This window comes from Colletes gigas, unplaced genomic scaffold, assembly GCF_013123115.1.
Source record: "Colletes gigas isolate AHSC1104 unplaced genomic scaffold, ASM1312311v1 Colletes_gigas_Sc00015, whole genome shotgun sequence".
Lineage (NCBI taxonomy): Eukaryota > Metazoa > Arthropoda > Insecta > Hymenoptera > Colletidae > Colletes > Colletes gigas.
The window spans coordinates 2,125,565-2,153,226 of NW_025106644.1; the positions used below are offsets into that span (position 1 = coordinate 2,125,565).

Below are 27,662 nucleotides of genomic sequence, written 5' to 3' on the forward strand. Positions count from 1 at the left end.
TAATAAATGATTATAATACAAGTTATAATACATTAAAATGGGCCTTTGTTCTCGAGATATACGGTTACAAGTTTTGTATGCACCTAGTAATTGAATTATTTAATTATTTTACATTTGTTCCTATAAATATAGTATTTTAAAACACACTTTTCGAATAATATTTGCTCCTACAGTCTTATTTCAATATACTAAGTCACGAAGTGAACCATTTACGCGACACGAGTTGTCAGCCATATTGGAATCTTTCTAGTTTCTTCAAACTAACGTTTAGTGAGTTTCAAAGCATTTAATCCAAGATCTTACTATTATTTTACCTTTGTTCCTATAAATACAGTAGTTTTGAACATAATTTTCGAGTAATACTTGCCTCTATAGGCTTATTTTAATATAATAAATCACGAGTCGAGCCATTTACGCGATATGAGTTGTCAACCATCTTGGAATCTTTCTAGTTTCTTCAAACTAACGTTTAGTGAATTTCAGAGCATTTAATCCAAGATCTTACTATTATTTTACCTTTGTTCCTATAAATACAGTAGTTTTGAACATAATTTTCGAGTAATACTTGCCTCTATAGGCTTATTTTAATATAATAAATCACGAGTCGACTCATTTACGCAACACGAATTGTCAGCCATCTTGGAATCGTTCCAGTTCTTCAAAACTGTTCTATTATTTTTTAAATGCTTCAAAGGAGAGTTGATTTCCATTTACCAATTTGTTAAAAATCAATATTGAGAGAAATAATTCACTTGAGAGACCTAAGGGTTAAAAGGAACCGTGATTTCCCCTTTATCTTCTCGATTCTGCACGAGGAACGAAATATCCTCGTCACTGACGAAAACGACGAGTCGCCCACCCGATAAAAGTACGAACGATTCGAATCAGAGTCGGTTCGTTAACGAAACGCCAAACACGCCCGGCGTAATTTCACTTTAATCCCTCAAACTCGATCGCTGATGAATACTAAACACACTCAATTAAAACTCCAGGTTCCCGGGGAACTTTCGAAATTGACTGAAAGTGACTCACCTTCGGTGTCGTCGGCGGCCGTGTCTCCGGAACTAAAGAGGTCATCTGAAACAGAAGTTTATCAGCATCAGCCTCGCCGTAGCTTGGGCGGAAGGTGCTAGACGCAAATCAATTAACCGTTATTTTCCACCCTCCTTAACGCGCTTCATTAGATTACGTAACGAGACGATCGCCCGAACAAACGACGCAATTAAACGGACGCGAGCATTCCGCTGCTGCGAATCAAAGTAAATCGTTCATCGAGAATCCTCGCGAGCGTTTTCAGAATTACAAATTTCCCAATCCGACTGATAGTAATAACAAATACAAAATTATTCGTAAATTTTTTAAAATTCGTGCAAGGGTGGAATAATTTGGAGAAAATCAGAGTATTAATATATGTTAAGGCAGTTATTTGAACATTTATGTAATCCTATTTAATTATTTTATATTTGTTCCTACAAATGTGGTAGTTTCGAACATAGTTTTCGAATAATACTTGATGCTATAGGCTTATTTTAATGTAATAAATCACGAGTTGAGATATTTACGTTGTATGAGTTGTCAGCCATATTGGAATCTTTCTCGTTTCTTAAAACTAACGTTTAGTGAGTTTCAGAGCATTTAATTCAAGATCTTACTATTATTTTGCATTTGTTCCTATAAATACAGGAGTTTTTAACATAATTTTCGAGTAATATTTGCTCCTATAGGCTTATTTTAATATAATAAATCACGAGTCGAGCCATTTACGTCATATGAGTTGTCAGCCATCTTGGAATCTTTCTAGTTTCTTCAAACTAACGTTTAGTGGGTTTCAGAGCATTTAATTCACGATCTTTCTATTATTTTGCATTTGTTCCTATAAATACAGTAGTTTTGAACATAATTTTCGAGTAATACTTGCCCCTATAGGCTTATTTTAATATAATAAATCACGAGTCGAGCCATTTACGTCATATGAGTTGTCAGCCATCTTGGAATCTTTCTAGTTTCTTCAAACTAACATTTAGTGAATTTCAGAGCATTTAATTCAAGATCTTACTATTATTTTGCATTTGTTCCTATAAATACAGTAGTTTTGAACATAATTTTCGAGTAATACTTGCCCCTATAGGCTTATTTTAATATAATAAATCACGAGTCGAGCCATTTACGTCATATGAGTTGTCAGCCATCTTGGAATCTTTCTAGTTTCTTCAAACTAACATTTAGTGAATTTCAGAGCATTTAATTCAAGATCTTACTATTATTTTGCATTTGTTCCTATAAATACAGTAGTTTTGAACATAATTTTCGAGTAATACTTGCCCCTATAGGCTTATTTTACTATAATAAATCACGAGTCGAGCCATTTACGTCATATAAGTTGTCAGCCATATTGGAATCTTTCTAGTTTTTTCAAACAAAGGTTTAGTCAGTTTCAGAACATATAATTCACGATCATTCGATTATTTTGCATTTGTTCCTATAAATACAGTAGTTTTGAACATAATTTTCGAGTAATACTTGCCTCTATAGGCTTATTTTAATATAATAAGTCACGAAGTGAACCATTAACGCGATGTGAGGTGTCAGCCATCTTGGAATCTTTCTAGTGCCTTAAAACTAACATTTTGTCAGTTTTAGAACATTTAATTTACGATGTTTCTATTATATTGCATTTGTTCCTATAAATAAAGTATTTTAAAACATACTTTTCGAATAATATTTGCTCCTATAGTCTTATTTTAATATAATAAATCGCGAGTCGACTCATTTGCGCAATACGAATTGTCAGCCATCTTGAGATCGTTCCAATTCCTTAAAACTATTCTTCTATTATTTTTTAAATGCTCCAAAGTTGATTTCCATTTAAAAATAAACATTAAGTAGAACAATAGGGATTGAGAGTCCACTTAATGATCACAGAGAATCTTTGAGAGGGTTTTTGCAGAATTACAAATTTCGATCCCGGAAACCGTTAATAACGCGTGACTGTCCTGGATAAAGTTTCGTGCAGTTTGGAAACCTTGATTTATTAAAACTATCGTCCCGCGAGGACCGTGGGTATCGAAACTGGGAGAATAAATTTTCGTGCGTGGGATGAATGTGTAGGTGGGATTGAGAGATTTCTAAGTTTTTTTAGGAAATATTCTGTGCTTCAATTTTTAGGTTCACCTTGAGGTTTTAGATTTACTTGGAACTAAGAATTAGAAGTATTATTATTAGAATGTCGAATAAAGTGAAAGTAAAATAAAATTAAAATTCATTTAGTGGAATAAAGTAAGCTAACCTAAAATAAAACAGAAATTAAATTGAAACTGACTGAAACTAAAAAAGCAGTAAAATTCATAGAATGATATAAAATAAACTACAATATAAAAGTCATTAAATTGAAATAAAGTAAAACTAAAAAAAAATTAAAATTCATATAGTGAAATAGAGTAAGCTAACTTAAAATAAAACAGAAATTAAATTGAAACTACAAAAAAAAGTACAATTCATAGGAAGATATAAAGTAAACTAAATTATGGCAGAAATTAAATTAAAATAAACTAAAACTAAAATTCCTACAATAATAACGAAAAAAAAAAATAAATTAAATATTACTATATTTAGTCTGCTAACCATCTACAAAAACGTACTTCCCCTGCAATATTTCACTAGCCACTAAAATAAATTTCCCCACAAATTAAAATTCAAGATCACAACTATGAGAACATCCTTCAAACAAATTAATTATTTCCCCAGAGGGCGAAAAAAAACTCCTAAAATCCCTGTAAATTACTAGACGTACAAGTCTGAAGAGTCCCCGCGAAACATACGAACGCACAATTTCGCGCTGCTTCGCCTAACAGACCCCCCAGCCCCGGAGTACGAATAAACTCGAGGGGCATAAAGTTTCCAGGAATGACAGTTGTTTATACTTAACTAGAAACGTAACTTTTTCTTATTTTTTTCCCCGTTCCACTGCCCCGGTGGAATAAACCGTGCCCGTATTACCCTTTCCAGATAAATAACCCCGACGCAAAGTGACTAAAACGCGCAATACTCGCCGAGACATCCTAATATTTCAAGACGCCTGGAAGACTACGGGAGCGACTTTACGAGTCGACTCAGCGCCATACTTTATCTTCGAGCCTTAGATTGCAAACATTTTCGCGCATTATGTGCGCGTACGCGCGGATATATTACAGATTACCGAGTTTACCCGTGCTCGGCCGGCTCGATGTATCATCCATCCGTGGACATTTATTATGCAAATACCCGAATGGATTACCGAACGGCTAATATGGGAAGTAAATTCAGGCGCAACATCGACGCTGGATCCTAAACAAACGCGAAGTTATCCGGAAGTGGCCACGGGGATACTCAGAAGGGAATCCTGCCTTAGTGGAAATCGCGTTTGAAACGATAGTGCATACCAGATATGGTATCTGGTATCAAAAAACCGTAGTAGGTTTCTTTATGTCGTACGAGTTGTCAGCCATATTGGAATCTTTCTAGTTCATTGAAAGTAACATTTAGTCAGCTTCAGAGCATTTAATTCAAGATTTTTGTATTATTTTATGTTTGTTCCTACGAATATAGTATTTTAAAACATAGTTTTCGAATATTATATGCCATTACAGTCTTATTTCAACATAATAAGTCACGAAGTGAATCATTTACGTCATATAACTTGTCAGCCATATTGGAATCTTTCTAGTTCCTTAAAACTAACATTTAGTTACTTTTAGAGCTTTTAATTCAAGATTTTTGAATTATTTTACGTTTGTTCCTACAAATATAGTATTTTAAAACATAGTTTTCAAATTATATTTGGTCCTACAGTCTTATTTCAATAGAATAAATCTCGAGTCGACCAATTTACGCGATGTGAGGTGTCAGCCATCTTGCAATCTTTCTAGTTTCTTTAAACTAACGTTTAGTGAGTTTCAGAGCATTTAATTCAAGATCTTACTACTATTTTACATTTGTTCTTATAAATACAGTAGTTTTGTACATAATTTTCGAGTAATACTTGCCTCCATAGTCTTATTTCCATATAATAAATCACGAGTTGTCTCACTTACGCGATACGAGTTGTCAGCCATCTTGGAATTCCATTCAAGATCTTTTTATTAACTTTTCTATTATCGAAGGAAATACTTCGAAACAATAATCAAATCACTAAAATATAAAAGTCAAAATCCATGTATTTGTGAGATAAATTTCAGCAGTAATGGATCAACCAAGCTGGATCCTAAACAAACGCGAAGTTATCCGGAAGTGGTCACAGGGATACTCAGAAGGGAACCCTACGATAGTGGAAATTGTGTTTGAAACGATAGTACGTACCAGTTATAATACCTAGTATGAAAAAACTGTAGTAGGTTCCTTCATAGTGGCCCTTCGTTTTCTAGATATTTTTATTTCGAGTTTTGTATGTATCTAGTAATTGAATTATTGTATTATTTTATTATTTTACATTTGTTCCTTTAAATAAAGTGGTTTGGAACACAGTTTTTGAATAATACTTGCTTCTATAGACTTATTTCAATACAGTAACTTACGAGGTGAACTATTTACGCCATATGACGTGTCAGCCATATTGAAATCCTTCTAGTTCCTTGAAACTAACATTTAGTCTGTTTCAGAGCATTTAATTTAAGATTTTTGTATTATTTTACGTATGTTCCTACAAATATAGTATTTTAAAACATATTTTTGGAATAATATTTGCCACTACAGGCTTATTTCAATATAATAAGTCATGATGTGAACCATTTACGTCATATAAGTTGTCAGCCATATTGGAATCTTTCTAGTTCCTTAAAACTGACATTTAATCTGTTTCAGAATATTTAATTCAAGATCTTACTGTTATTTTACGTTTGTTCCTATAAATATAGTAGTTTTGAACATAATTTTCGATTAATATTTGCCCCTATAGGCTTATTTTAATATAATAAATTACGAGTCGAGTCACTTACGCGATACGAATTGTCAGCCATCTTGGAATCGTTCCAGTTCTTCTATTATTTTTTAAATGCTCCAATGGAAAGTTGATTTTCATTTAAAAATCAAGATTAAGTAGAATAATTGGGATTCAGAATCCATTTAATAATTACAAACAAATTCACAATTATTCCAATATTTTTTAAAATTCGTGCAAAGATGGAATAAATCTAAGTATCAATATAAGTCCATTTAATCATTTGAAAATGTACATAATCCTCCATTGGTACATTCATTTTTCAATGCTTCAAAGGAAAGTTGATTTCCATTTACCAATTTGGTAAAAATCAACCTCAAATAAAATAATTGATATTTAAAGATTAGTTTACGTTTGTTCCTACAAATATAGTATTTGAAAACACAATTTTCGAATAATATTTGCTCCTACAGTCTTATTTCAATAGAATAAATCACGAAGTGAACCATTTACGTCATATAACTTGTCAGCCATATTGGAATCTTTCTAGTTTCTTAAAACTAACATTTCGTCAGTTTCAGAGCATTTAATTCAAGATCTTACTATTATTTTACATTTGTTCCTATAAATACAGTAGTTTTGAACATAATTTTCGAGTAATACTTGCCCCTGTAGGCTTATTTTAATATAATAAGTCACGAAGTGAACCATTGACGTCATATAACTTGTCAGCCATATTGGAATCTTTCTAGTTCCTTAAAACTAACATTTAGTCACTTTCAGAGCATTTAATTCAATATCATTGTATCATTTTACATTTCTTCCAATAAATATAGTATTTTAAACTACACTTTTCGTATAAAATTTGTCTCTACAGCCTAATTTCAATACAATAAATCACGAGTTGTACCATTTACACGATACGAGTTGTCAGCCATCTTGGAATCATTCTAGCTTCTTCAAACAAACTTTTAGTCAATTTCAAAACACTTAATTCAAAATCTTTTGATTAATTTTTCTACCATTAAAGGAAATTCTTCGAACCAATAAACAAAAATCACTAAAATATAAAAATCAAAATCAATGAATTTGTAAGATCAATTTCAGCAGTAAATATCATCCAAAAAATTATTTTACGTTCATTTAAAAGCGATTATTTATTAATATTTACGTGTACAAGGGGGCAATACATTCCCACCACTCTTAAGTATTAATGAAACTTAATGTTTCCACAGCGAAGGTATAATTTATTAAATAAAATCCAGATAATTCCAGATTTAATAAAGTGGAGGATTTGAGCGTTATTCCAGTATATTTCGTTAATCTTTTATCGTAATCGGTACGATAGGTAGCTGGATGTAGACGTTATTATAAGATTACCGGGATACCTTCTTTCGTACACTCCAGTGACCAATAACTTCATAATTGGGTCGTTAGACGGACGTTTTATTGATCGAGGGATTCAATTTAATTCGAAAACGTGCCCCAGGGCACGGCACGTGTTCGAGAAACGTCACCAAACAGACAAGAAGCTCGTATTATTCCGTTAAAATTCATTATTCCTCGAACCAACACTAAATATACTCCCATTTTCGTGCAATTTTTAAAAAAAACTGGAAAATTCTATGTAAAATTTTCGCTCGTTTCGGACGGGGAAATTTAATTTCTGTTCTTTACGAAATACCGAACTGGGTTGCGTAACTCGAACACGCGGAAGCCTCGAAATTTAGCGCAAACACGAAGGTACGATATTTGTACAGCATAAAGAAACCCCGGTCGAGTTTTTAGCATCTAAAAACGTAAATTTAAGAAAAAAGCGAAGGCAATACGGGGGCGCTGTAAGGCATCGATATCGCGTTCCGAAACGTTTTCTTGTATATTCAACGAATGGAAAGTTATTTCAAACGGTTTCGAGTCGCCGGCTTCGTATTTCGCCTCGTTCGACTCGGTTTTTTTTTCAAGAACGTGAAAGGTTTCGGTGTCTGGAATTTCGAAAATCGAACGAACGCGGCGAATGGTAACAGCGATGATTAGGGCAAAGAGCAGTTACGTGTTCGCAAATATTAATGGCAAACACCGCGACGTACGTGGAAAATTCTGACAAGGGTACAGTACGGTAGTGGGAATCGCTTTTGGAACGCTATTAGGTGTTATAATACCTGGTTATAATAGAAGTTATGATACATCACAATCTTCGTTTTGGAGATATTTCGATTACAAGTTTTATGCACCTAGTAATTTAATTATTTAATTATTTTACATTTGTTCCTATAAATATGGTAGTTTAAAACATGGTTTTCGAATAATACTTACTGTCATAGTCTTTTATCAACATAATAAGTCACGAAGTGAACCATTTACGTCATACAACTTGTCAGCCATATTGGAATCTTTCTAGTTTCTTAAAACTATTATTTAGTCAGTTTTAGAGCATTTAATTCAAGATTTTTCTATCATTTTACATTTCTTCCTATAAATATAGTAATTTCCACCATAATTTTCGAATAATACTCGCCCCTATAGCCTTATTTTAATATAATAAATCACGAGTCGAGCCATTTACGCGATACGAGACGTCAGCCATCTTGAAATCTTTCTAGTTCCTTAAAACTATTCTTTCGTCAGTTTCAGAGCATTAATGAGTTATCAACCATCAAAATTAATGACCAACAAAAGCCAACATGTATTATAAATTAATATAAATATGAGTTGTCGAAGGAAAAAGTAATTTGGAAAATCCAAATAATATTAGAATTAATTTATAAGAAGAAATTATTTAAAATTACTAAATATAAATTTAATAAACTATTATTTAGTCAGTTTCAGAACATTTCATTTCAGATCCTTCTATCATTTTACATTTGTTCCTATAAATAAAGTATTTTTAAACATAATTTTCAAGTAATACTGGCTTCTATAGACTTATTTCAATACAGTAACTTACGAGGTGGAGAGTTTTATTCATTATTTTATCTTTTATTTATATTTTATTTATTATTTTGTATTTATCGTCGTTGATATTTGTTACTGTAGTTCTGTTTTTATATAATAAGTCATGGCTTGTTCTATTTAAGCGATGCAAAAGTCTCAGCCATGTTGGAATTTGTCAAATTTCTTAAAACTATTATTTAGTCAGTTTCAGAACATTTAATTCGAAAGCTTTGTATTATTTTAGTTTTGTTCCTATAAATAGAGTAGTTTTGAACATAGTTTTCGAATAATACTTGCTTCTATAGACTTATTTCAATACAGTAACTTACGAGTTGACTATTTACGCCATATAACTTGTCAGCCATATTGGAATTTTTCTAGTTATCTTAAAACTAACATTTAGTCAGTTTCAGAACATTATATTCACGATTTTTCCATCATTTTACATTTGTTCCTATAAATAAAGTATTTTAAATTATACTTTTTGAATAATACTTGCTTCTATAGACCTATTTCAATACAGTAAATTGCGAGGTGAACTATTTACGTCATATAACTTGTCAGCCATATTGGCATCTTTCTAGTTCCTTAAAACTAACATTTAGTCAGTTTCATAACATTTAATTCAAGATTTTTGTATTATTTTACATTTGTTCCAATAGATATAGTATTTTAAAACACCAGTTTTCGATAAATATTTGCCACTACAGTCTTATTTCAATATAATAAGTCACGAAGTGAAACAGTCACGTCATATAACTTGTCAGCCATATTGGAATCTTTCTTAGTTCCTTAAAACTAACTTTTAGTCATTTTCAGAACATTTAATTTCCTTTCCATTATTCTCTTCACAACCCCATACATTTCGACTCGTATATTTTAGTGATTTATTTCCTGTTTTAAAGAGTTTCCCTTGCACTTTGATAATCCTCTTTGTGTGGTGGATTGTGCGTGTAGAAGACGGTTCCAAAGTGTTCTGTAAAGCCAGCGAAGCAAGCAGTTCTGGCGCGACGCGACATTACGATGTTTCCCAGTATCATCGAGGCAAAGAGTGATTGGATCCGCGACGTGAGAGGAGTGCTTATGTACAGAAACGAGCCTAAGAAATTCCTAAGGGTGCTGGGGAATCGAGGGATCCCTTCGATTCAACCGATTCTCCTGACGCGAGCCTTTCCCGCCGATACGATTCTCGACTCTCCGTCGCCAGAGAACCGAGAGGGTCGAAAACATTTATGTCCCCCGTTCGATTCTTTTGCACGAACGAGAAAACTTCGTATCCCTCGTGTTTTACAACCACCATCGAAAAGCAGAAATACTTCGAAGGGTTCGAAAGTTGGATACTCTCCCGTCGAACGTATTTGTCGCCATTGCGCGATAATAATCGACGATGGATGGCGAAAGTTGTTGCAAAAACGAGTCGAAACGATGGCGAGCGTGGATTACGAGCATTAATATTCGGATATCGTTAACGAAACGTTCATTTATTTAATTCGTATATTACTTAATGTATTTGTTCACCGTAGAATGTATTTATTTAATTCATATAGTTCTCGCACGTCGAGGGGATAATGTTCAATTTTAGCGTGAAATATCCGAGTGCAAAATGTACATTCGGTGTATTCGTTCCGATAAATCAGCCCGAATTATCTTTGTATGCGAACATAAACTTTACATTTCTATGTTAATGCGTTGCAACAAAATTCTGGTAAAACGTTTCGTGGGAGAACGAGACCCAAAGCCGAAAGTAACTAACGATTTATTTACATTGGGCAAATGGGAGTTTTAACTTATTATGTTGAAAGAAAACCATAGCTGCAAGTATGATGGGGAATGTAGGTACATAATTATCTTATTTATACGACAAATAATAGAAAGATCTTGAATTGGATGCACTGAAACTGAGTGAATAATAGTTTTAAGTAACTAGAAAGATTCCAATATGGCTGACAACTCGTATCGCGTAAATAGTTCAACTCGTGATTTATTATAATAAAATAAGACTGTAGGAGCAAATATTATTCGAAAAGTGTGTTTTAAAATACTTTATTTATAGGAACAAATGTAAAATAATAGAAAGATCTTGCAAACTATAGTTACTATTTAAGACACCACACCACTCAAGTTACAGCACAGACTATCCTAAAACAAGATATCCTTTTCATGTCTAAAGAAAATTCTCATCATGTTTATTGCATCTATCATGCTTGCAACATCAAAAAAGAAAAAAGCACACTATTGTTAGATTCTCATGATGATCGTTGGATTCAACCAACGTATTTACAAAATCAAAAAAGAATAAAGGGAATTATAATAACTGTTTAAGATACCAAACCTCTCAAATAGCAGTAGAGGATATTGTAAAATAAGAAATCTTTTTCATTTGTGAAGACAATTCTCATGGTGCTTGATGGATTCAACGTATTCGCAACATTAAAAAAGAAAAAAGCAAACCAAAGTTAGTATTTAAGATACCACACCTCTCAGGTTGCAATTTATATCATTGTGAAGTAAAAAGTTCCCTCTATTTTTGAAGAAATACTATATTTATAGGAACAGATGTAAAATAATACAAAGATCTTGGATTAAAAGTTCTGAAACTGACTAAAGAATAGTTTTAAAGCACTAGAAAGATTCCAATATGGCTGACAACTTATATGGCGTGTAAAGGGTTCACCTCGTAATTTATTATATTGAAATAAGTCTACAGAAACAAGTATTATTCGAAAACTGTGTTCAAAACTACTTTATTAATAGGAACAAATGTAAAATAATACAATGATTTTGAATTAAATGCTATGAAATTGATTGAAAAATAGTTTTAAGGAAATAGAAAGATTCCAATATGGCCGACAACTTATATGGCGTAAATGGGTCGACTCGTGATTTATTATATTAAAATATGCCTATAGGGGCAAGTATTACTCGAAAATTATGTTCAAAACTACAATATTTATAGGAACAAAGTTATAATAATAGAAAGATCTTGAATTAAATGGTTTGAAACTCACTAAATGTTAGTTTGAAGAAACTAGAAAGATTCCAAGATGGCTGACACCTCATGTCACGCAAATAGCTCGACTCGTGATTTATAATATTGAAATAAGACTATGTGGGCTACTATTATTCGAAAACTATGTTCAAAACTACTTTATTTAGAGGAACAAAACTAAAATAATACATAGATCTTGAATTAGATGTTCTGAAACTGACTAAATAATAGTTTTAAGACTCTAGACGAATCCCAAGATGGCTGACAACTTTCACATCGCATAAATGGACCAAGCCATGACTTATTATATAAAAACAGAACTACAGTAACAAATATCAACGGCGATAAATACGAAATAATAAAAAATATTCTAAAAATTCCCCAAAGAATAGTTTTTATGAAAACCACGTCCGAACAGAGGTTCCCAAGTATTAAAAGGAATGCAGCAAAGCTGGTGGCTCGTAAACACCCGTGCATAAATGAAGTAAATCGCGGGAAAAGATTAATGCTCGCCGTGCCGCGGTGGTTTTAAAGAACAAACGTGCCGGAATAATGCCGGCCGTGGACGAAAGTAAATTCGACGCGTTTCGGTACCGATAGAAGAAAAATGGCGCTACGTAAACTGGAGCCAAGAACTAGAAATAAAATAACTCGGACCCCGCAACCCCATAAAGCACGATAGCGGAAATCGGATACATAGTTTGAGGGCGCGTTTCACCGGCCGCGTAGAATTTAATAAAACGTGCTACCGACACGAACGCTCGTTACACTTTTAAATTCAACCAGGATAATGATCCGAGACATAAATCACGAGTGGTTCAGGAATATTTATACCAGCGTTGGAGTCGTTTCCACTGACTTTTTTTTTTCTTCCTAAACGATTTACGGTGGCAAAATATTAAAACCCGTTTCCCCGACTCGTTAAGAAGCAATTAATTCGTCGAATCGATGTTACGATGAACGACAGTGTGTATTTTGTTTAATGGGAACGTTTTGGGCAATCTAAGCACGCATCGATTAGCTACGAAGTTAGTTTCGTACGTGGACAGACTCGACGCGGAGCGGCAGGAAATGAAACCGAGAAGCAATAGGCTAATATAAACTGAAACTGAAGTTGTTGTAAAGTCGATCCAACACTGTTCAACTCGGTCCTCGTACGATGGAAGTGGTATTAATATCTTCTAATGGCGACGGGGATACGGGAACGTTTGTTGAATTCTGGTAAATACGATGGAAATTACCCCGCCGTTTCGCTCGATCGTGCTCCGCGGAGCCGATTAATAACCGCGGGCGAAAAATATTCGCGAAATAACCGATACACTGGTTAAAAATTGTTTATCGAAATACGTTACAATTCGGCGGTACGTTTAAAACGTAAAGCCATTTTAATGGGAATCCGATTCCGATGCATTTGTCGGTCTCGTGGCGGTTTTATTATTTCGTTCGCGTCACGATATTTTGCGATTCGTTCGACCTAATTTAGGGGCCGTGTGGGCCTAATAAAAAAATGTGATGGCGTAAGTTTTGGTATTATCGAATGTTCGAGATCGTTGAATAGTATGGAAGTGTGTAATTTGAATTGTGGTGGAATATATTCTTGGTGGAGTGTGAAGAAAGTTTCTACTCATGATAAGTATAATAGTAACTATAGTTTGCAAGATCTTTCTATTATTTTACATTTTTTCCTTCTAATATAATATTTTAAAACACATTTTTCGAATAATATTTGCTCCTATAGCCTTATTTTAATATAATAAATCACGACTCGACTCATTTACGCCATATAAGTTGTCAGCCATATTGGAATCTTTCTAGTTCCTTAAAACTATTCTTTAGTCAGTTTCAGAGCATTTAATTCAAAATCTTTCTATTATTTTACATTTGTTCCTATGAATAAAGTAGTTTTGAACACAGTTTTCGAATAATACTAGCTTCTGTAGACTTATTTCAATATAATAAATTACGAGGTGAACCCTTTATACGCCATATAAGTTGTCAGCCATATTGGAATCTTTCTAGTTCCTTAAAACTATTCTTTAGCCACTTTCAGAACTTTTAATCCAAGATCTTTGTATTATTTTACATCTGTTCCTATAAATATGGTATTTCTTCAAAAATAAAGGGAACTTTTGTCTTCACAATGATATAAACTGCAACCTGAGAGGTGTGGTATCTTAAATACTAACTTTGGTTTGCTTTTTTCTTTTTTAATGTTGCGAATACGTTGAATCCATCAAGCACCATGAGAATTGTCTTCACAAATGAAAAAGATTTCTTATTTTACAATATCCTCTACTGCTATCTGAGAGGTGTGGTATCTTAAACAGTTATTATAATTCGCTTTATTCTTTTTTGATTTTGTAAATACGTTGGTTGAATCCAACGATCATCATGAGAATCTAACAATAGCGTGCTTTTTTCTTTTTTGATGATGTAAGCATGATAGATGCAATAAACATGACGAGAATTTTCTTTAGAAATGAAAGGGATTTCTTGTTTCAGAATGTTCTGTGCTGTAACTTGAGAGATGTGTAATCTTAAATAGTAACTATAGTTTGCAAGATCTTTCTATTATTTTACATTTGTTCCTACAAATATAATATTTCAATATATTCTTTTCGAATAATATTTGCTCCTACAGTCTTATTTCATTATAATAAATCACGAGTTGAACTATTTACGCGATACGAGTTGTCAGCCATATTGGAATCTTTCTAGTTTCTTCAAACTAACGTTTAGTGAGTTTTAGAGCATTTAATTCAAGATTTTTCTATTATTATACCTTTGTTCCTATAAATATAGCAATTTCCAACATAATTTTCGAGTAATACTTGCCCCTATAGCCTTATTTTAATATAATAAATCACGAGTCGACCCATTCACGCCATGTAAGTGGTCGGCCATATTGGAATCTTTCTAGTTTATTAAAACTATACTTTAGTCATTAATTTTTTCTATTTTGGTGTTGCAAATCGAAGAATAAAATGAAAGTGTATTCAAATTATGATGAAATAAATTCTGGATGGTGTCTTTAGAGGAAAACTGAATATTTTTTCAGTTCACAATGTAAATTTCTTTCAAAAATGAAAAAATTCTTCCTTTCAATGACTTGTGCTGCAACTTGGGGGTTTTAGTATCTCAAATAGGCACTATAGTTAATTTTTTTCGTTTTTGGTGTTGTATATCTAAGAATGAACTGGAAATATCTTCAAATTCTGATGGAATAAATTCCTACTGAAGTCTTTACAAAAAAAACTGAAAAAAATATAATTTCATGATGAGAATTTTCTTCACAAATGAAAAAGATTTCTCATTTCCTAATATCCCCTACTGCAATCTGAAAGGCTTGGTATCCTGAAACACTTCTAGTAATTGTCTCTTCCTTTTCCAACGAAATGATCCCAATAAACGCAACGACTTCAGGTTATCTGTGGGGTTAAACGAAAGAACTGCGTACGAAATACCCCAAAAAACTTCGCGATCCGCCGCCCTAACCCCAGCAATTACTCGACCCGCGCAAATATTAGACTTCGCGACGAGTGTAGCTCGTTATTGTGCGACCCGGGGAACGTATTACTATTTAAATTTTCCAGCCTGACGGTGGAAGGCGCAATAACTCGTCCCCTCCAAGAAATATGCGTGGAATAAAAATGCATCGGCCTGCTGGCCGGTGGGGGTTAATAAAGGGAAATTCTATGGAAAACGGTCAACAGCGGCGCGTTTGTGCGCGCGGGAATTTATAAATACCGTTGCACGACACGTGGAGTGGTCTGTCCCCGAGTGGTATACGGAGAACGCTCAGAAAATAAAAGGTTGGACGGATTCTGTACCTTAAAATTACCGCGAAGAAGAAAGAAACGCGGAGGAAATTAAGCAAAATTGCATTTTTCGAAGTAACGAATATTGTTTATACGAGTTGCTACATCATTAGTTGATAGTTCAAGGTACGATTCTTCGAAAAAAGAAACAAATCATTTTGTTTGTGAAGAAAATAATAGAAGGAAAATTATTGGAGAGATTCCAAGATGGCTGACAACGTGTGTCACGTTAATGGCTCGACTCGTGATTTATTATATTAAAATAAGCCTATAGGAGCAAGTATTAATCGAAAATTATGTTCAAAACTACTGTATTTATAGGAACAAAGGTATAGTAATAAAAAGATCTTGATTTAAATGCTCTGAAACTGACTAAACGTTAGTTTTAAGGGACTAGAAAGATTCCAATATGGCTGACAACTCATATCGTGTAAGTGGCTCGACTCGTGATTTATAATATTAAAATAAGCCTACAGGAGCAAGTAATTTACGAAAATTGTGTTCAAAACTACAATATTTATTGGAACAAAGGTATAATAATAGAAAGATCTTGAATTAAATGCTCTGAAATTGATTAAATGTTAGTTTGAAGGACTTAGAAAGATTCCAAGATGGCTGACAACTTGTATCGTGTAAATGGCTCGACTCGCGATTTATTACATTGAAATAAGCCTATAGGAGCAAGTATTATTCGAAAAATATGTTTTAAAATACTATATTTATAGGAACAAATGTAAAATAATAGAAAGATCCCGAATTAAATGCTCCGAAACTGACTAAACGTTAGTTTTACGAAACTAGAAAGATTCCAAGATGGCTGACAACTCATATGGCGTAAGTGGCTCGACTCGTGATTTATAATATTAAAATAAGCCTATAGGAGCAAGTGTAACTTGAAAACTATGTTCAAAACTACTGTATTTATAGGAACAAATGCAAAGTAATAGAAAATAATAGAAGATTTTCTTTTGTTTTTTCACCCCCCTCCAGAATGGACTCGAAAATTTTCGTCGTGCACTTAACTCCGCAGAAAGAACAATCCGTCCTGGCTTCCACCTTTAAACCACGTACACGATTAAACTTTTCCCCGACGAATCGAATTTAACTTTCCTCACCGGCGGTGGTAACTACTTTTGTTACTCGCTCGCTAACAACTTCGTTACAGACTCGACGGAGAAGCGCGTCCAGGACAGACCCGGACGAAGTTTTGCTGAATGAAAAGACGAGTTAACTATTGATTCTATACAACCGCAGAGGGGAGATGGTCCCCTCGGGAGCGTCATTATCGTCAAATTTATTTGATAACCAATACACCAAGAAAGAACAAAAGTGTAATTACGCGGGGAACACGCTTCTTCGTTGCTGGAATTCATTAACATAATAAGGAAACGATATTCTTGGTAGATCGTAGAGACTGCGTTCGTATTATACGCGATTATGGAAGTTTCGCGGTAACAAAGTGTTCCTCTGTATCGCGGCTCTTGTGGAAAATAATTTGTTTAATTTGTGCAGTTTTAATTACGCGAGATAAAAAATACAAAAAATTATTTTTTTCTTTTCCTTGGAGAAATAAATTGTGATTAAATTAATAATTTGTATGTGCATTTTAAATTACACGAGAGAAATCAGTTTCTCATATGGAAATAAAAAAAATTAAAAATATATATAAAAATAAAAAATTAATTAAAATTTTTTTTTTTAATAATATTTGATTAAATTGATAATTTGTATGTACCATCAGAATATTAAGAAATCACCTTCTATTTCATTTTGAAAGGCATCGTATAATTTTTGGATCTCAAAATTATATAAATAGAATTAAAAAATTGATATAATTGAAGAATAATTAGAAAGTGTAAAATTATCCTTGCAGTGCTTTGTAAATTTTGCACTAAACAATAAAATAAAAATAAAATAAAAATAAAATAAAAATAAAATAAAAATAAAATAAAAATAAAAATAAAATAAAAATAGAATAAAAATAGAATAAAAATAAAATAAAAATAAAATAAAAATAAAATAAAAATAAAATAAAAATAAAATAAAATAAAAATTAATTTTTGCACTAAACAAACTAGTTTTGCACTAAACAATAAAATAAAAATAAAAATAAAATAATAATAATAATACGTACTTTTGTAGTCTCGTGTGTTTCCTTCTGGATTTTCTTCAGTAAATTTCATTTATGCGAAATCAAATGAAATACAATGTGAAAATATAGGGAAACTCCTGTTACTGAGATCAAATATTGTGCAAAATTAAATTTTATCAATGATAAATAATCGAATTATACAATAATTCATTCGTGACGTTCGTTCGGTCAAACAGTTAAATATTTATTCGTTTGTTGTGAAATATTCCATAATTGAAATTTTAATTCCTGTTTAACGAGTAATGGATCAGACATTGTTTATATTTTATTCGTCGTTTCACATTTTTATTTCGATACGGATTACGTCTATTTGTATACAGGAAGCCTAGTTTCGGATAAATAAATCGTTAAAATTAATGAGCTACGATTATTTTTCTCAAGTGTCTGACTATTATTCGATATTTCTACTTGCTTTTACGTTTTTAAACATTGATACTAGGATACAATAATGTTATTTATTTAAATTATTTCTTATTCGTTACATGGTAGCAATATTGACGTATAATTAATAACAACGCATCGTTGTCAATGTTTATACGTGCCAGAGCAAGTAGAAATAATGAGATGTGGTCAGACATATTGGCCCAGAAATTGATGTACACAAAACCCAGTAAATATTTTAACAGTTTTAAATCTGTATCGAATTAAAAACTCTAATTTTATTATTTAGTTCAAAATTGGTGCATATGTAAACATATTTGTTTAAGAACAAGTAGAAATAATCAGGTATGGTCAGACGTGTTAAGCAAGGAATTGATGTTCATGAAAACTAAACCTAATACAAAACAATTTTACATAAAAATAGATCCAAAAGGGACTATAAACTATAGTATACAAACCCAATAAATATTTTTGAATTTTTATTTATACATGGAATTAAAAATTCTAATTTTGTTATTTATTTTAAACGTCTAATTTCTGTTCATGAAAACCAAACCTAATACAAAATAATTTTACATAAAAATAGTTTCAAAAGGGACTATAAACTATAGTACACAATCCCAATAAATATTTTTGAATTTTTATTTATACATGGAATTAAAAATTCTAATTTTGTTATTTATTTTAAACGTCTAATTTCTGTTCATGAAAACCAAACCTAATACAAAATAATTTTACATAAAAATAGTTTCAAAAGGGACTATAAACTATAGTATACAAACCCAATAAATATTTTTAAATTTTTATATATGCATGGAGTTCAAAATTCTAATTTTGTTATTTATTTTAAGCGTCTAATTTTTATGTCAACGTTTTAAAACAAGTAGAAATAACGAGTTATGGTCAGACGTGTTAACCAAGGAACGAAATTCATGTTATGAAAACCTTACATAAAATAATTTTGCATAAATATATTTTCGAAATGGACCACAAACTATAGTACACAAAACCTAATAAATATTCTAATACTTTTATATTTGTTTCAAATTGAAAATTATAATTTTATTATATAGTTCAAATTTTGCCATTTGTAAACATATTTGTTTAAACGTGAATTGAATAAACGTTCGATTGTACCTATCACGTAGCGATTTCCATCGATATTAATGCCTTCAAACTATATCGAACTGGGTAAAACAGATGATGCACCATCGTCAGCAGTTGCAAACTCAAACAGAAGTAGAAACAGTAAGCAATAGATAGACAAGTTTACTATACAATCGAAATAGTATTTTTCCAGTAAACAACCACAAATATTTGTTTCTATTTACCTAAAAATTTAACATTATTAAATAACCTTCTATCAATAAAAAAATTCCAAGCCATTGCAAGGCGTTAAAAATTGTTAAAAATATTTCCAAAGTCCAAAAAGTTTCAAGAATAATTGCATTAAAAATTTATTAAAATTATATTTAGTAATTTCAAATAATTTATTCTTATAAATTAATTCTAATATTCTTTGGATTTTCCCAATTACTTTTTCCTTCAAAAACTCATATTTATATTAATTTATAATACAAATTCTGTTGGCTTTTGATGGTCATTAATTTTATATTAATGCTCTGAAACTGATGAAAGAATAGTTTTAAGGAACTAAAAAGATTCCAAGATGGCTGACAACTCATATGACGTAAATGGCTCGACTCGAGATTTATAATAGTGAAATAAGCCTATAGGGGCAAGTATTACTCGAAAATTATGTTCAAAACTACTGTATTTATAGGAACAAATGTAAAGTAATAGAGAGATCTTGAATTAAATGCTCTGAAACCCACTAAACGTTAGTTTGAAGAAACTAGGAAGATTCCAAGATGGCTGACAGCTCATATCGCAAGAACTCATATTCATATTAACATATAACATAAATTTAGATGGCTTTCGATGCCTAAAAACTCATTTTTACATTAACATATAAATACATATAAATATAGTACTCCATATTACGATCACTATGAGTCTAATATGAAAAATAATGATCTCAGTAAAAAAAAAGTGAACATTCTCTAAACCATTATTATATTTTAAATTTGCCTGTTACCTATCAAACCAACACAAAATTTCCTATAAATTCGTAATATTTAAGTTGTCATCAAAATTCTAAAAGCAAGTGGAACACATATAAGCCATTACAAGACGTTAAAAATTGTTAAAAATATTTCCAAAGTCCAGAAGGTTTCAAAAATAACCACATTAAAAATTCATTAAATTTATATTTACTATTAAAAATTCATTAAACTTATATTTACCAATTTTAAATGATTTATTATTGCAAATTAATTCCAATATTCTTCGAATTTCCCCAATTACTTTTTCCTTCGACAACTCATATTTATATTAATGCTCTGAAACTGACGAAAGAATAGTTTTAAGGAACTAGAAAGATTCCAAGATGGCTGACAACTCATACGACGTAAATGGCTCGACTCGTGATTTATTATATTAAAATAAAGCTATAGAGGCAAGTATGATTCGAAAATTATGTTGCAAATTACTATATTTATAGGAGCAAATCTACAATAATAGAAATATCTTAAATTAAAGGCTCTGAATCTCACTAAACGTTAGTTTTAAGGGATTAGAAAAATTCCAAGATGGCTGACAACTTGTATCGCGTAAATGGCTCGACTCGTGATTTATTATATTAAAATAAGGCTATAGGAGCAAGTATTATTTGAAAATTATGTTGGAAATTACTATATTTATAGGAATAAATGTAAAATAATAAAAAGATCCCGAATTAAATGCTGTGTAACTGACTAAACGTTAGTTTGAAGAAACTAGGAAGATTCCAAGATGGCTGACAACTCATATCGCGAGAACTCATATTCATGTCAACATATAATATAAATTTGGATGACTTTTGAAAGCTGACAACTCATATTTACATTAATATATAAATACATATAAATATAGTACTCCATATTACGATCACTATGAATCTAATATGGAAGATGAAGACCTCAATAAAAAAAGTGTACATTCTTTAAACCAAAATCATTAAAAATATTTCCAAAGTCCAGAAAATGTCGATAAAATAACTACAATAAAAATTCATTAAAGTTACATTTACTATTAAAAATTCATTATACCTACTTTTACTAATTTTAAATGATTTATTATTGCAAATTAATTCCAATATTCTTCGAATTTCCCCAATTACTTTTTCCTTCGACAACTCATATTTATATTAATGCTCTGAAACTGACGAAAGAATAGTTTTAAGGAACTAGAAAGATTCCAAGATGGCTGACAACTCATACGACGTAAATGGCTCGACTCGTGATTTATTATATTAAAATAAAGCTATAGAGGCAAGTATGATTCGAAAATTATGTTGCAAATTACTATATTTATAGGAGCAAATCTACAATAATAGAAATATCTTAAATTAAAGGCTCTGAATCTCACTAAACGTTAGTTTTAAGGGATTAGAAAAATTCCAAGATGGCTGACAACTTGTATCGCGTAAATGGCTCGACTCGTGATTTATTATATTAAAATAAGGCTATAGGAGCAAGTATTATTTGAAAATTATGTTGGAAATTACTATATTTATAGGAATAAATGTAAAATAATAAAAAGATCCCGAATTAAATGCTGTGTAACTGACTAAACGTTAGTTTGAAGAAACTAGGAAGATTCCAAGATGGCTGACAACTCATATCGCGAGAACTCATATTCATGTCAACATATAATATAAATTTGGATGACTTTTGAAAGCTGACAACTCATATTTACATTAATATATAAATACATATAAATATAGTACTCCATATTACGATCACTATGAATCTAATATGGAAGATGAAGACCTCAATAAAAAAAGTGTACATTCTTTAAACCAAAATCATTAAAAATATTTCCAAAGTCCAGAAAATGTCGATAAAATAACTACAATAAAAATTCATTAAAGTTACATTTACTATTAAAAATTCATTATACCTACTTTTACTAATTTTAAATGATTTATTATTGCAAATTAATTCCAATATTCTTCGAATTTCCCCAATTACTTTTTCCTTCGACAACTCATATTTATATTAATGCTCTGAAACTGACGAAAGAATAGTTTTAAGGAACTAGAAAGATTCCAAGATGGCTGACAACTCATACGACGTAAATGGCTCGACTCGTGATTTATTATATTAAAATATGGCTATAGGGGCAAGTATGATTCGAAAATTATGATGGAAATTACTATATTTATAGGAACAAATCTAAAATAATAGAAAGATCTTGAATTAAATGCTCTGAAACTCACTAAACGTTAGTTTTAAGATACTAGAAAGATTCCAAGATGGCTGACAACTTGTATCGCGTAAATGGCTCGACTCGTGATTTATTAGATTGAAATAAGACTGTGGAAGCAAATATTATTTGAAAAATATGTTTTAAAATACTATATTTACAGGAAAAGATGTTAAAAATATGTCCAAAGTCCAGAAGGTTTCAAAAATAACTACATTAAACATTCATTAAAGTTATATTTACTATTAAAAATTCATTATACATACATTTACTAATTTTAAATGATTTATTATTACAAATTAATTCCAATATTCTTCGGATTTCCCCAATTACATTTTCCTTCGACACAGTTGGATTTCTCGCTTAAAACGTGTCTGTATCACCCTTTTCCCGTCGCAGTTATTTTTGGCGGCTTTAATCAGAAACAAAGAATCGCGGAGAGACGTCGCCCCCGCAGTTGTGTCTTTTTCTCATTAACGCCCGGCCGTCCAACCCTTCACGACCTTTCGTTTTTTCTTAGTCACCATTGTTCCCTCCTTTCGCTACTATTTATGTTTTCTTTTCATTAACGGGCCGACCGCGGGACAGTTTTCGTTATTTCAGCCTTCTGCGCCCCTTTTCGCGCTCCTTTGTCGCCGACACGCCGATGTTCACGCGAGAATGGACGCGAGACAATTAAATAATTAAACAGTCGCGCGATATTTCAATCACCGTGGACGACGACGGGGGAAACAACGATTCGAAACCGTCGACGAAAATCCAGGATTGCCAATTTGTAATGGCGCACGGCCGTTATTAAAAAGGAATGGAAAACCGGGTACAAATGCAGTGGATTTGTTCGACAATCCCTGTTTATTCTCTCCGATATCCGCGTGTAATGCAAACATCGCCGCGCGGAACAGCGGCCTGGCCATACGCGAGATTACGTTTCAGTCGGATATTCAAAATTCTTTTTTTTTTCTATCACGAAATATCGATCTACTCCCACCCCAAAGGGGGAGGCAATTTTTTCTTTTTTTTTTTTTTGGACTGCATTGAATTGTTCGCTGGGCACAATTTCGGAAAGAGGACCATTATTTTCGTACCGTTTCTATTGTCAATTTATTTGCAATAAATATTGATATAAATTTTATGTTGATGATATTTTTTTTTCCAAATTGTAAACGAGAATGTAATAGTTTTTAAAGCTTCGATGTTTGTGTTATGTTTGTAGTGACATTTTTCTTGTTTTCTTTATTTGGTTTTGAATTTTGGCGCCATTTAAATTACGAGTGTGTTTAGAAGGTTGGCAATAAATGAGATTTGATAGTTGGAAATTTTTTGATACTGATAACAGTGACATTAGGAACACTTCTATTTGTCAAATTACATTTTTAAAAAATTATTCAGTATTTCAGACTTATTTGCAATATTCATCGACAAAAATTTTATGTTAATAAAATCATTTTTTAAAACATAAAACGAGAATTGTAGTATATTGTATTTTCTAGAATTCTAATATTTGTATCATGTTTGTTAGCAATGCAATTTTTCTCGTATTCTTTATTTTGGTTTTCAAATTTCGCGCCATTAAAATTATGAATGTGTTTAAATGGTTGGCAATAAATGAGTTTTGATAGTTGGAAATTTTTTGATAATGATAATAGTGACTTTGGGAACACTGCTATTTGTCAAGTTAGAACTTTAAAAAATTATCAGTCTCTCAAATTTATTTGCAATATTCATCAACAAAAATTTTATGTTAATAAAATAATTCTTTAAAATATAAAATGAGAATTTTAGTGTATTGTATTTTTTAGATTTCTAATATTTGTAGCAATGCAATTCTTCTCGTATTCTTTATTTTGGTTTTCAAATTTCGCGCCATTAAAATTATGAATGTATTTAAAACTCTTACAATAAATGAATTTTAATACTTGGAAATCATTTGATAATGATAATAGTGTCACTAGGAACACTTCTATTTGTCAAATTACAATTTTAAAAAATTATTCAGTGTTTCAGATTTATTTGCAATATTCATCAACAAAAATTTTATGTTAATAAAATATATCTCTAAAATATAAAGTGCGAATTTTAGTGTATTGTAATTTTTAGATTTCTAATATTTGTAATATGTTTGTTAGCAATGCAATTTTTCTCGTTTTCTTTATTTTGTTTTTTAAATTTCGCGCCATTAAAATTATGAATGTATTTAAAACTCTTGCAAAAATGAATTCTAATACTTGTAAATTATTTGATAATACTAGTAGTGACATTAAGAATACTTCTATTTGTCAAGTTACAATTTTAATAATATAAAAATTAAATATAATATATTTAACCTCAAATTTGAAATAATTAACAATATTTCAAAATTTACAAAATATTAATTGACCAATTTTAGGAAGAAATCTGACGAGGGAAAGGAAAATATTTTATTTATTTTTAGTTGAACCATAACCTCAAATTTGAAATAATTAACAATTTTCAAAAATTTATAGACATACGAGTCGACCAATTTTATAAAGAAATATAAGGAGGGAAAGGAAAATATTTTATTTATTTTTAGTTGGACCATAACCTCAAATTTGAAATAAGTAACAATTTTTCAAAATTTACAAAATATTAGTCGACCAATTTTAGGAAGAAATCTGAAGAGAGAAAGGACAAGATTTTATTTATTTTTAGTTGGACCATAACCTCAAATTTGAAATAATTAACAATATTTCAAAATTTACAAAATATTAGTCGACCAAGTTTAGAAAGAAATTCCTGAGAAAAGGATTATAAACGAATAGACACGAAACGTGTGCGATCATATTCGAATAGATACTAATCTGGTTCGCATTATATGAGTCATAAGGTGCCATATCTGATGTCATACACGCAATGACCACGACTGACCATACGCGTGCGACAATATCGTACATGAACTTGTATTATCGCCCACGATTCTATAAGATAATATCTAACCGTATACGTCACCTCATGCATATATGATTATATATGAATTCATATATGTAGGAATCGTGGAAAAAGAGAGGTACGGGGGATTCGAAACCACGAATCACGGAATTGCTGATCAGCAGTCCTGCCAACCTCAGCATCAGCCACAGGGCTGGCCAACATTATTCGAGATTGACGAATAAAAATTTCAAACTCATTCGGAGAAAAATAAATCAGAATTCATAAACGAGCATTTTCTAAATAAAATTATAAATACTGTCATTATGAATGTAATAATAAATAAATTGTTACACGAATAAAAATTTCGGATTTATTAGAAAAAATGTACACAAATCAAAATTCATACATTACCTTTTTTTAAGTAAAATTATAAATACTGTCATTGAGAATACAATAATAAATAAATTGATACACAAATAAAATTTATTAACAAAATATACATAAATCAAAATTCATAAACGAACATTTTCTAAGTAAAATTATAAATACTGTCATTATGAATGTAATAATAAAAATAAATTGTTACACGAGTAAAAATTTCGGATTTATTTGAAAAAAATGTACACAAATCAAAATTCATACATTACCTTTTTTTAAGTAAAATTATAAATACTGTCATTGAGAATACAATAATAAATAAATTGTTACACAAATAAAATTTATTAACAAAATATACATAAATCAAAATTCATAAACGAGCATTTTTTAAGTAAAATTATAAATACTGTCATTGAGAATAGGATAATAAATAAATTGTTACAACATTGTATAATCGAATATTTACTATTTATTACATTATATTTTGAACTAACCTTCGAGAATCTAGCGTTGGTAATCTATTTTATTACAAACTAAATTATATTATTGATAAAATTAACAATAATCCCTCCAAAGAATATTCAAATATTCTAAAACAACGAAAAACGACACATGAATCGTGTTTCTGTGAACTTTCTAACCTAAAAAATTTGATATCGCGTTTTCGTAAATTTTCTAACCTAAAAAATGTGGAGAAACTCTGGGTTTAATATGAACACGGAATCGAACGTAGGAATCGTCGAAATCACTATATTTTGAACTAATCTTCGAGAATTTAGCATTAGTAACCTATTATATTACGAACTAAATTATATTATTGATAAAATTAACAATAATCTCTCCAAAGAATATTCAAATATTTTAAAACAATGAAAAACGACACATGAATCGTGTTTCTGTGAACTTTCTAACCTAAAAAATTTTGTATCGCGTTTTCGTAAATTTTCTAACCTAAAAATTGTGGAGAAATTCTGGGTTTAATATGAACACGGTATCGAACAAATACGTGGGAATCGGAAAAGCAACGATAATATCGCGAAAAGTAATTTCCTATTTCGTCTGGTGTTTTTTTCGATTCGCAGTCGATCGAAAGCGTGGAATAAACGGTGTGTGAAAAATGACGGGGAACTTACCGTAACCGGTTTTGGCGGCCAAATTGAGCTTGCACTCGTGTCGCGTCGCGTAAACGTAAGGCCGTGGCTCGTCCGGACACCAAGGCACCGACGGTCCGCAAACGCATTTTCCGGTCGACAAAGTATTTCCGTTCTCTCCGGTGATTGCTTCAGAAACCAAGTTGCATCCCGGTTCCGACATTATCGGCCCGCGCGGACAATGCCTCCTCGATCTGCCCGGAATCTCTGCAAAAATTGCACGCGGATATGAGAAATGGCGTCCAAAGTCGTTAAAAGGATTTCTATTTACACTATCAAACGTTGTAATCTTTTTTCACGATTTTTTATTGACTTTGTGTTTCAGGACTTGCATACGTGGTCCTGAATTAATAGGTTTGGGAACACATCAAAAATTGTTTCTGGGAATAATATTTTGGTAGGTCAAAGTAGTGACAATTCACTTGATTTGATACCAATAAAACATTGTATCAAGTAAAGTTAAATGCACATACAATTTTTAAAAATGAATAAAATTAATTAAAGTGAAATTTTGTAATATTGATTGCACTAATTTCAAGTATCAGGGTTTGCAAATATGGTTCTAAATTAATAAGTTTGGGAACAGATCAAAAATTGGTTCTGGGAATAATATTGTGAGGTCAAAGTAGTGACAATTCACTTGATTTGATACTAATAAAACATTGCAATGAGGAAAAGTTAAAGGCATAAACTGTATATAATTTTATTCATTTCTAAAAATTGCATTCTTCTTTTAAAGTGAAACTATATAATT

The 27,662-nt window shown here is 31.2% G+C and overlaps 1 protein-coding gene across 2 annotated transcripts in view; it reads right to left on the reverse strand.

Annotated features, from left to right (window-relative positions):
* LOC122400008 (cysteine-rich motor neuron 1 protein) overlaps positions 1 to 27,662 on the reverse strand; it is a 653,650-nt gene that overhangs the window by 523,097 nt on the left and 102,891 nt on the right. For both annotated transcript variants that reach the window (XM_043401167.1, XM_043401166.1), the window contains exons 4-5: positions 26,891 to 27,115; positions 1,033 to 1,077 (exon numbers count right to left, since the gene is read on the reverse strand). In XM_043401167.1, coding sequence (XP_043257102.1) covers positions 1,033 to 1,077; positions 26,891 to 27,115 — 270 coding nt within the window. The remainder of the gene's footprint in view (positions 1 to 1,032; positions 1,078 to 26,890; positions 27,116 to 27,662) is intronic.